Source organism: Peromyscus maniculatus, chromosome 23 (assembly GCF_049852395.1).
Source record: "Peromyscus maniculatus bairdii isolate BWxNUB_F1_BW_parent chromosome 23, HU_Pman_BW_mat_3.1, whole genome shotgun sequence".
In the NCBI taxonomy this organism is placed as follows: domain Eukaryota; kingdom Metazoa; phylum Chordata; class Mammalia; order Rodentia; family Cricetidae; genus Peromyscus; species Peromyscus maniculatus.
The window spans coordinates 28,015,589-28,027,659 of record NC_134874.1 but is presented as its reverse complement, the minus strand read 5'-3'; the positions used below and the strand labels follow the sequence as shown (position 1 = coordinate 28,027,659).

The 12,071-nt window shown below is 49.8% G+C and overlaps 1 protein-coding gene across 19 annotated transcripts in view; it reads left to right on the top strand.

The window, feature by feature from the left end:
* Positions 1–12,071, top strand: part of Cux1 (cut like homeobox 1) — a 335,152-nt gene that overhangs the window by 227,089 nt on the left and 95,992 nt on the right. For all 19 annotated transcript variants that reach the window (XM_076560949.1, XM_076560948.1, XM_076560947.1 and 16 more), the window contains one exon: positions 7,607–7,655. In XM_076560949.1, coding sequence (XP_076417064.1) covers positions 7,607–7,655 — 49 coding nt within the window. The remainder of the gene's footprint in view (positions 1–7,606; positions 7,656–12,071) is intronic.

The following is a 12,071-nucleotide window of genomic DNA, read 5'->3' as shown; positions in this document are numbered from 1 at the left end:
TGTGCGATGATGCCCCAGTGCAGACTTCAGTACCAGCTAGAGGAAGAGGAAGGAGTTGTCTTTTCCCACAAATGTCCTGCAGCCTTCCAGACTGGCTTGTGCAGTTCTGCTTCCCAGCCCTTCACCTCGGGGTGAAGAACACCATCACATAACTTAAGTGCAGGGCCGTGGGGGGGGTGGGGAAGTGAAGCCACAGGTGAGCTAAGTATGGAATTTTTAGACTCGTGGAAGGCGTCTGGGAGAAGGAGCCAAGAAGTAGACTTGGGCAGAGGTGTGGGGGCCGGGGCAGCGGGGCAGGGGCCTGAGAATGATGACCAGTTGTTTTTGTTGTTGTTTGGTTTTTTTCTTAGCTTCTGCCACCCACCCTGTTCTTACCAGTTCCCACGCCAGCATAGCACTTAGGGGAGAAGGAGGTAATTAGAGGGCCCTGGCATCTTGGAGTAAGAGCAGTATTCATCACAGACCCTGTGGCTCCCTGTGCCCTTGTCTGGGTCATCACTGCTCTGCCCTGGGCCTGTTTCCTCACCTGTTTATAGACCAAGGTGGAGGCTCCGTTCAGTGCAGAAAATGCTCAGGAAGAGGGTACCAGGCCGTCAGCCACAGGAATTTTCTCATGAGCTTGCCCTGCAACTGTTGACCACAGGTTAGTGCCACACAGTAAGAACAGTCCTTCCAAATAAAAGGCTGGGCTATGGCACACGCCCTTAGGAGGCAGAGGCAGGTGATCTCTGTGAGTTTTGAGGTCAGCCTGGTCTACAGAGCTAGTTCTAGGACAGCCTAGGCTACACAAACTGTGTCTTGAAAAAAAAAAAAAAAGTACTTCATGAGCAGCTACAAACCACACAATGGGAGTACTTAGATTGGGTTAGCAGCAACGTCACCAGACCAAAGCAAAGGACTGTATGGTGCATATTGAAGGAGCCTATTCAAAACTTTGATTGTAGACACCTGGGCATGGTAGTAGATGCCTGTAATCCCAGCATTTAGAGTGGAGGCAGGAGAATCGGGATCTCAAGGTCAAGTTCAAGGCCAGCCTGTGCTGCATGAGACCCTGTAGTTCAAAAATAAAAACTGGTGGAAAAGTGAAAATTAATGTTGTAGAAGGAGCACGTGTGTCCCCGAGGCGTTCTGCGGCCATCCATCTAGCCTGCTGCAGAATCCGGGCATCTCAGGCATTGGACTCCAGAACTGTAAACTCACAGGGCAGCTGTGCCTCCAGCAGCAGGGGTGCCTGGGGGCTGAGGTGGACCATACAGTTCAAAGGGACGTGGTGTTGAAGACAGGAAAGACCCACAGAGCAAGAGGGTGCCAGGGAGCCAAGCCATGGGCCAGTGTGTAAGCAGGCACCCGTGGATGGGAATGTTCTCGTCACAGTGTCTCTTCTTTGATCTGTAAGAACCCTTTGTCGTCGGAGAGCAGGAGGGACTTGAGAAACAATTCTTGTGAGACAGCGAGCTAGCTCAGCAGCCTCTGCCAACCCGATGACCCGAGTTCAAACCCCTAGAACCTACATGACAGAGCAGCAGCTCCCACAATTGTCCTCCTGCGTGCACACACACAGTCAAATGTAATAAATGCTTGAAGTTTTTGTTATTTCATGTCTGTCCTACACACACCAAAGTCTGTAAGGACGCCAGTCGACAACATCTGAGAGTCGGTTCTCTCTGTACCATGTGGGTCCTGGGGACGGAACTCGAGTTGTCAAAGTTGGCAGCAGATGCTGAGGCAGCTAAGAGAATGTTTTTATAACTTCATCCACTCAGATGACAAAAGGAACCAAAGGCCACGCCCATGTATAACTATTTATATAAAAATACTAAATAAAGTATTAGCGAACAGACCTGAGAGCTCATTAAACGCCTGATACACCACAGCCAAAGGGGAACAAGTGACAGATAGTATAATTTACCATATTCTCAGGTCAGAGGAGAAAATCCATTTCATTAGCTACATAAATGCTTAAGAGGTACTTAAAGGAATCAATACCCATCTTTTATTAAAAAGTCATAATAAAGTAAGAGATGGATATTTTATTAACAAAATCTAAACGTATATATTTAAAGCAAAAAAAAAAAACAAAAACAGCAATATGGTGACTTGTGAAATAGTCGGTGAGTTAACACTTGAAATCCACACCAAGCAAGGATGATTCCCCCTTGTTGTCTTAGTTAGGGTCACTATTGATGTGATGAGATATCATGACCATAAGCAACTTGGGGAGGAAAGGCTTTATTTGGCTTATATGTCCTGAATCACAGTCCATTGAGAGAGGCAGGAGCTGATGCAGAGGCCATGGAGGGCGCTGCTCACTGGCTTGCTCCTCGTGGTTTGCTCAGCCTGCTGTCATGTAGAACCCAGGACCACCAGCCCAGGGTTGGCACCACCACAACGGATTAGTCCCACCAACACATCACTAATAAAGAAAATGCCATTCAGGCTTGTTTATAGCCAGATCCTACAGAGGCAATATTTCAGTTGAGACTCCCTCCCCTCAGATGACTGACTATAGCTTACGTTTAAAAAAAAAATTAGTCAGCATCGTGTATGGAATGTTGTGTGTGTGTGTGTTGGGGGGGCGGGGTTAATAACACACTTGAATGTTTACAGGAGACCGGATTCCAACCACCTTTTGTTTTTCTGAGACAGGCTCTCCCTTTTTCTTGGAGCTTCCACTTGGGCTCAGCTAGATGGACAGTGTGTCCCAGGATCTGCCTGTCTCTGCCTCTCCATTGGTGGATTACAAGCACCTGCTGCCATGCCCAGCCTTTGTTATGTGGGTTCTGAGGGTCCCACTCAGGGCCTCAGGCATGCAGGGCAAGCGGGGTACCAACCAAGCTACCTTCCCAGCCCTGTTTCCCAGATAAGGAAGGGGGGCCATTACAGTGACACCCGAAGTTTCTTTGCTCTCCTCATGTGCAGGCAAGGGCTTAGGATACTGTGAAAGGCCACAGGAGCCATAGAAAGGCTGTCACTGAACTGACCAGGCCACCCTACATAGCTGCAAGGTAACACCTCCTCTGTCGAGCTGACCCCTTGTGGGGACTCAGACCCACCCCACCTCCTGATTGACATCCTGATTGACCTAATTGATGCTTATTGGTTGTCTTGAGACAAAATATCTGACCAAGGCACCTTGCGTCCTCAGTCAGAGCAGAGAGAGCACTGCTGCCCGCTCTCTCCCTGTCATTCAGCCCAGCCCCAGCCCAGGGGGTGGCCTCGCTCATGTTCTCGCTACCTCACTTACCCTAACCTCAGCAGCCCTCACAGACGCGCCAGAGGCCTTTCTCCCCAGTGCGTCCGGACCTTGTTAACTGACAGTATCGGCCATCACAAGCAGCCTTCCCACTGCAGACTGCCCTGCCCTTCCGGCTAAAAGAGGGGACCTCCGCCCTTTTCAGGGAGGACAGTCCCCATCACAGCACACCTTTCCTCAGAGCCAGACTCCATCCACCCCTGACCAACCTGTCCTTTCTGAACTTGGACTCCAGCCCTGGCCTGCCTGTCTTGAGTGTCTCACATTTTTAAATGACAAAATGATAGTAATAATAATTAGGGCCTGGTGAGATGGCTCAGCAGGTAGAGGTGCTTGTTGCAAGCCTGATGGCCTGAGTTTGATCCCTGGGACCCACACAGTGAGAGAACAGACCCCTGCAATTTGTCCTCTGGCTTTGACATGCATAAACATACACATACATACATACATACATACATACATACATATAAAAATCAACACACATAAACAATAATTAAAGTAAAATTCTGTAGCGTATGCATAGAATGTTCTCCAAGTCACCATACATAATTTTTAATAGATAATACGATGTATGCTCTGTAAAATAGTTTTTACACTATATTGCTCATTATCAAATGAGGACCAAACTTGAGGCCCACTTGAGGTTGATAAAGACATGGAACATCTGTGCAGCAGTTTGCCGAATCTGCAGAAGTGGAACCTAAGGACATGGAGAACTGAGCACACTGTTTTCCTGGCGTCACTGATGGCTAAGACGATGAAATATGCAGCAGCCTGGCGCTGGGCCGGATGTTGCTAGCACTCAGGAGGTTTGTGCGAAAGGAAATCCACGGTGTCTGGCATGGGTATAATTTCCTTTCCATCAACCTTGACTGTGTCCTTTGAAGTTTGTCATAAAAATGGTGTGTTAGCCCAGAGAATACCCTGAAATGATGTGCAGGGAAACAGCTGAGTGAACTATATATATTCTGGCCTGATGAAATGACCCCATGCTTGAAGTCAGGGAAGAGCATAAAACAGTGCAGGTTAATAGACAGTGGGCGCGGTGTTGTCGGTTCACGGAAAGGTGAGAGGAGGAGGAGGGTTTGTGATAAACTGTGCTGAGCAAACAGTCTGTCGTATTACAGACTTTGAAATATAACAGATTTTAGACAAATGTCAATCTCACAATCTTCAGGAACTTTGAAATGGGAAGAATGGCCAGGCATGATTAATCCCAGCACTCAGGTAGTCAGGAGGATTGCAGCCTCTTGGGCCATGAGACCCTGGCTCAAAACAAATCAAAGAATTAGTGCCCTTTACAGCCAGATACGATTATGCACACTTGTAATCCCAGAGGCTGAAGCAGGAGGATTCCTGCAATGCCGGGACTATAGAATGAGTACTAGGCCGGGAAGGGCCGTATTGCAGTGCCGTGTCCTGGTTAAGTAGCAGATGAGACTCTCGGCTCCTGAACATTTCCTCTGTACTGACTAAGGACAGGTGATCTGGGAGGCTTGGTTTGGTTGGCAGATGAGGTGCAGCGGGACACTTGGGAAGGTGTGTCCTCCTTTGCTCTGCTGGTGCTGTGATGAAACACTCGCTGCCCAAAGCAGATCGGGAGGAAAGGGTGTATGTGGCTTCCACTTCCACAGCACAGTCCATTGCTGAGGGGCATCAAGGCAAGAACTGAAAAAGAGAACATGAAAGGAACTCAGCCAGCTTCCTTATTTATATAAGCCAGGATCACCTGGGGGAGCACCACCCACAGTGGCTGGACCCTCCCACGCCAGTTATTAATCAAGAAAATACTCGTTTTAATTATTAAAGCCCTCCAGGCTTGCCTATAGGCCAGTTCCTCAATTGAGGTTCCCTTTCCCGGGTGACTGGTTTGTGTCTAGTTGACAAGAAGTAACCAGCACAGGGTGGGTCAACCCAGGGGAGCAGTGCTTCAAGGTAGGACATACTGGGCTGGTCCGGCTGTGCTTTACATCCTCCAGAACTCAAGATTGCCTTGAAACTCCCAGCTAGTGCTGCGCAGCATGGTGGAGCAGACCTGCCGTCCAAGCAGGAGACCCTGCCTTAAGTACTTTACTTGTAACTGGTTGTATTTACTCTCTTTGACCTACAGAAGCGGGTGAAGGCTTCTGTACAGTCTTTTAAAGTAATCCTCTGTGGAAGGGGCTGGGCTAGAGATTGTAGCTCATCTGGTGCTCTTGTCCAGCATGACACCAAACACTGGGCTCCCTCCCCAGCACTACATAAACTGAATATTCTGGCACACTTTTGTGATTTCAGCACGAGGGAGGTGGAGGCAGGAGGATTAGAAGTTCAAGATTATCTTCAGCTACATAGTAAGTTGAGGCCAGACTGGGATATATCAGATCCTGAAACAGAAATGTAATAATAATAATAATAATAAACGAGGTGGTGGCACACACCTGTAATCTCAACACTCAGGAGGCAGAGTCAGGTGGATCTCTGGGAGGCCAGCCTGATCTACAGAGGGAGTTCCAGAACAGCCAGAGCTGTTACACAGAGAAAGCCTGTCTCGAAAAATCAAAATAATAATAATAATAATAATAATATAGACTTTGGGACAAGCCTTGTCCCCTCACTGTCTCCTGTTGTTTCTGGGAATGGTAGCCTCTCTGGGTCTGGGTGTCAGCACAGTCTTGAGGTCTGAGTAACTCTGCCCTACCACAGCAGAACAGTGGTGTTGATCTCCTCTGAAAGTCCAGGAAGCCATGAGTGCTCTCACAGTGAAATGCACAGCTGTCATTATCACATTCATTATTTTGCTCAGTTCTGTGGTTGCTTAGCAACCAAAGTTAGACTGACCCACCAGTGGAAAACTTGAAATTCACTTCCAGGGATTGCTTCAAACAGCAGAGAAAGTACCTTCCTGTTTAAATGGGACTAGGTGGCATTTTATTTTGTTTTTCAAAATTGCTTTACATTTGTTTGTTTGTTTGTTTACTTGTTTTGTGTATGTATGCACACACAGTTGCCACGGGCCTGTGTGGAGGTCAGAGGACAATTTGCAGAAGTCTTGTCTCTTCTACTGTGTGGTTTTCTGGGGATTAAACCACCAAGCCACCTCTAGTCCCAGCTCAAGACCAAAGACTAGGTTTCCATAAAGGATTTGAAATCTTTTCTTGCATTTCCTATTAGGAATCCTTGGGGCTCAGCAGTTAAGAATACTTGCTGCTCTTGCAGAGGACCCAGGTTCAATTCCCAACATCTACATGGCAGCTCACAACCATCTGTAACTCCAGTTCCATAGAATCCAACACACTCTTCTGTCTCCTTGGGCACAAAGCACATATATGGTTCATTCACACACACACGCTCACACATACAGGCGTGCATGCAAAACACCATGCACATAAAATTAAATAAATTTAAAAAAAAAATCTAATGAACATTTTTGAGAGTTTCACCATGTAGCCTAGGCTGGACTCAAACTCATCATCCTGCCTCATCCTTTTCAGTGCTGGAAGTAGAGATGTGCTCCACAATGCCTCCTACACCATTCACTGTTGAAGAAACACAGAGCCCCAAACAATCACCCCAAATCTATCTAAGTTCTACTTCCCCATCCCAAGCCCCTGCCATAGGTGGGCTGAGCCTTTGGCCGCCTCACCAGGCCCAGTTTTATGGACACTGAGGATTGAACTCAGGGCTTCATGCATACCAGGCAAGCTCTCTACCAATTGAGCCACATCCAGAGACCTGCGTTTTACTAATTTTTGGCTCTGTCTGCCCAACAGAGGGGCTGGGGTTAAGAGGGGTTCTTAATCCCCTCCAGACACAAGAATCTCAACAGAGTGAATGGAGAGCCTGGTTTGGTGATCCTCACCTGTAATTAGAGCACGTGAGAGGTGGGGCAGGAGTTGGGAGTCAGCCTTGACTACACAGGCAGTTTGAGATCAACCCTGGCTACGGGAGAGCCTATCTCAGGATAAGCTAGTTAATTAATTGAGGTCTGATGAGGTGCTCAGTGGGTGAGATTGTTCTTTGTTTATGCCTGAGGGTCTCAGTGTGACCCTTGGAGCCACAGAAGAAGAGGAGAGCCAACTCCGAGGGTTGTCCTTGGCACTACGGCAGGGGAATACACACACAGTAATCGTAACAATAAGTAAAAAGTGACACAACTGTCAGGCATGCTGCCTGTGGCATGTCCACCTTGTCCCTTTGGCCACTGTGACCCCTACGGGTTGGTCTGATCCTCCCCTCCCTAGCGCCAGAGCTTCTGCCTCGCCTTTGTGGACGTGGTCATTCTGCTTCAGTCGGAGCCAGAGAGCCTCTCCCTTGGTCACTCACTGCACCTGCCGAAGCGATGACTAACCTCTCTCCCTCTTGCCTTCCCAGAGCTGATGAGATCGAGATGATCATGACTGACCTCGAACGAGCCAACCAGGTAAGCAGGTCAGACCTTCAATATAAAACACCACAGCCCACCCACCCCGCTATCCTGGGAGACGCTCACTCCAGATGGGTGATCATTGTGGATCCGTTTCCATAGTGTCATGAGAAGATACAATTACACCCGCAGCACTGTTCCTTGCAGAATCAGGTTCAACGCCAGTGTCTGAGACACAGATGCGAAAGGGTGCTTGTTGTTTTTCTGATCCCGACTCCAGGGCATCCATTCCAGAATAGCCATGAATGAGGCCCAACACAAGATCGCACACGTAGTAAAACCTTGTGAGATTGACTGATTGAGTTGCAGCTGTGCAGTTCCCAAGTGTGAACACTGAAGATAACAATGCCATCCCAATGTCAGAAGGCTGGGCATGTCTGATGCCTTGTCCTCCGGCATCCATGACACTGTAGAAGAATTGTCATCTCCCTCTAGTAGGTTCCAACTACTTGCTCTAGTGGAGCCCCCAGTGGACAGCTCTCCTCAGCTGACACCAGTTATCAGACACACCTCTCAGGAAATGCACAGCACAGTATCCCACAGAAGAACCACATAGTGTCAGATGACTCCAAGCACTCAGCTATCCATAAACCTTCCACAGGCTCTGCAGGGCAGTAAAACATTTTACGTTCACACCTGGGCTGCTGGCCTCAAACTAGCCTTGGAACTGAGAAAGACCTTGAACCTCTGGTTCTCATGTTTCTGCCTTCCACACGCTAGAATGGCAAGTGTGGCCCGCCACCACGGGTGACTTCCGGGCTAGATATCAAACCCAGGGCTTCATGAGTGCTAGGAGAGCACTCTGCCGGCCAGCTAAGCTGCACTCCAGGCCGGTCCCCATGGATCTGTACTTGGGGGAGAAACAGGGCAGAAATGAAGATTCTGGGTCCAGAAGGACACGGCCTGTGGCCTCTGCCCACTAATTTTACAGCGAGGTAGCCACAGCACTGGCAAGTTTTAAAACTTGCTTTGGGCCCCCCACCCAGTGAGTTCAAGCCTCTGTGGGATGAAAAGCCTCCCAGACCCCTGCAGCCCCTCCTTACCCTGAGGCAAGGACCTGTCTTTCACAGGCACTGGCCACCCAGACTTTCCCCAGCATTCAGGGAAAGGTGTCGTCCATTTTTGCCCTGGTAAAATTAACCTGAAGCCTAAGCAGGCAAACCTGCATGGGAGGGAAGGATGGAATGTGTGGCTGTTATTCTCTTAGGAGAACTGGGTTGGGGCAGTGGCTGGTGCTTGGGCCTTTCCTAAGGTCCTGGGCCAGGCCTGTAGGAGGCTTTCTGCGGAGCATGTGCCCCTGGCCACCTGAGGTCTCCTGGGTAGTCTCAGCTACCCTAGTACTTGTCAGAATGGTTGTCCGTTCTGTAATGTTCCATATGCAGTCCACCTAAGCCCACTGCCGAACCCCATCACTTATCCGCCCATCCCCCGACTGAGGTCCACATGGTTTGGACTCTTCTTATAGAAATAGGGAAACCCAGTCAGCGCCGCCTGGTCCATCACTGAGCTGGGACGAGAAACCCCGACGTCTTACTTAAGGTTGTCTTGGCACACTGGGGCATGGTTTGTTTCTCCCTTGGGTTTGGGGAGCTTTTGTTTTGTTTTGTTTGTTTTTAGAGGCATTGTTTTGCTTCTGTTTTGTTTGACTAGTGTGAACTTTGCGGATGACAGCATTGTGTTACAGTATTAAAAGGGGAGGTGCTCTTGGTACAGCAACTGAGAAGGGAATATGGAAGCCCCAGAAGGTTGCCTGCCTGATGGGACAGGGGAGCGGGAGAAAAAAAATGAGTCACCCGGTGGTGGTGGTGCACATCTTTAGTCCCAGCACTCAGGAGGCAGAGGCAGGCGGATCTCTGTGAGGGCAGCCTGGGCTACAGAGGGAGATCCAGGATAAACAGGGCTACGCAGAGAAACCCTGTCTCAAAAGAAAAGGAAGGAAGGGAGGGAGGGAGGGAGGGAGGGAGGGAGGGAGGGAGGGAGGGAGGGAGGGAGGGAGGGAGGGAGGGAGGAAGGAAGGAGTCTACAGGGTAAACCCTGGAGTTGGCATTGGAGGAAAGCTAGGCTGTGTGGGCAGCAGCTAGAGAGCGGCCTTATGGGAAGGGCCCAGCAGGTTAGGGGGAGAGGGGCTTTATCCTGGGAACAGTGGGTATACTGGTAGGATGAAGATCCTGGATTTGTATTCAATTAAAAGGGCTCTGGGAGCTGTGGAGAGAGATAGTTCAGCCTTTAAGAGCACATAATGCTCATGCAGAGGACCCAAGTTCGGATCTTAGCACCTATGCTGGGCAGTTCCTGAGGATCAGGTAGTACCTACACTCACACCTTCACACACACATCTTCTGGTTGTTTTGTTTTTCGAGACAGGGTTTCTCTGTGCAACAGCCCTAGCTGTCCTGGAACTTGCTTTGTAGCCCAGGCTGGCCTTGAACTCATGGAGATCTGCCTGCCTCTGCCTCCCCAGCACTGGGATTAAAAATAAAAGAATTGTTAAAAAGAAATAAAGGAATCGCTGTAGATAAAGCTACAATAAGGAGTGGGCATGGGAAAGCCGGAAGCCAGGGAAACAGCAAGCAGCTCTGGTGACAGACAGGAGAAGCAAGGCGGAGGTGGGCTGAGCAGGAGCAGGGCTGCACACATCCAGAGTGCCTGAGCTGCCACACACCTGCACCGGGGGCCTGCCCACCCACGAGGAGCAGTTTGCTACTTCACTGACGGTTAGTGTTGGGTCTGCCCTGGGTTTATCCCAGACATTCTGCTGAAACCCATAGTGCTATTTGGTTGCTCGGGGATTATGTCTCTACCCCAGGAAACCAGAAAAATGGGCACTAGCTATTAGTGAAGCAGGAGTGTCTCCTTAACACGTTTGATCAACTTCCAGCACTTCCATTAATAGTTACCATCTTAACGGGAAAAGATTTTGGACTCCCAGTATCTCTTGATAAATAAACCTTAGCTTGGTACATCAAAGAGCATGGAGGAACCATGCTTCCCTTCGCTGTGTGGCTGGCTGCCAGCTGTACCTCTCCCTGTTTCCTCTACAGAGCAGCTCTGATTCCTTACACAAAGCCACAGGAGTAGAGCCTAGAGGAAGCTATTTAAGCCAAATTGTTCTCCTCCTCTTACCCTGCTGATGTTTATGGAACAAGACAGTCATGAAAAGACCCCTTGGGCTGGAGATAGAGCTGGCCTGCTTATTTGTGTTTGTTTGTTTGTTTGTTTGTTTGTTTTTGAGAATTATCATAGCCCAGGCTGGTCGAATTCACTCTGAATCTGAAGATGACTTTGAGCTCCTGATATTCCTGCCTCCACCTACCAAGTGCTGGGATTACAGACGTGCACTGCCATGCGGTTCATGCGGTGCTGGGGATCAACCCCCAGGGTTTCAGGCTGCGAGGCAGGCCCTCTACCAGCTGAGGTGCATCTCCAAGCCCAGAAAGCACAGCTTAGCTTCCCCAAGGAGGAAGAGTCAAGTGCTGGGAGATGAGATACAGGGGTAGACAGAGCTCGTGGCGATCTTCTGCCAAGGTCTTCCTGTGGTCATGGGGCAGGACACCCAAGTCACAGTTCTAGAGCTGGCATTTGTTGCCCACACTGACTTAGCGTCCCTCCTTGTCCTAGTTTGTTTTCTATCGCGGAGGTAAACACCAGACGCAAGAGCAGCCTGAGGGGGAAGGGTTTAGTTTGACCTTGAGTGTCACAGTCCATCAGGCCCAGAACTCAAGGCAGGAACCTGGAGGCGGGACCTGATGCGGAGGCCATGGAGGAACACTGCTTACCGCTTACTCCCCATAGTTTGCTCAGCCTGCTGCCTTATAGCTCTCAGGATCACCTGCCCGGGGGGCACCACCCACAGTGAGCTGGGCCCTCTGGGGTCAATCATCATTCAGGAAACTGTCCCGCAGGCTCCCTCCAGGCAACTGGGCAGAGGTTATGTTCTCAGCCGTGTTTCCTCTTCCCAGAAAACTCGAGCTTGTGTCAGGCTGACCAAAAAACAAATAAACTAACCAAAACACCATCCCGGTACCCAGATGTCCCCCATCCATGGAGTGGAGGCAGGATTTCATTCACGTATGCTCCCATTCATTCTACTGGCCCTTGTAACCCTGCTCTTAGCAGGCCTGGGTGGGGATGTCATGCTGACTTCATAGGCCGAGATCTGGCCCTCCCCATGCAGCCAGGCCCACGCCTGACTGGGTTTGGCATTCCTTGATTTGGCCCTGTCTTACACTCCTGCCCAGGACACACAGGGAGCACCTTGGTGGCAGTCAGAGGTGGCCAGTCTGCTCGTCAGACTGGCCTGCCATGGCCAGCAGCACAAGCAGTGACTCTGAAGGAGGCCTAGCTGCAAATGCCCCGTCCGCCTGGCACATGAGTTCCTCATCTTCTGCCCAGGATCTTCTCCAGGTCCTGCAG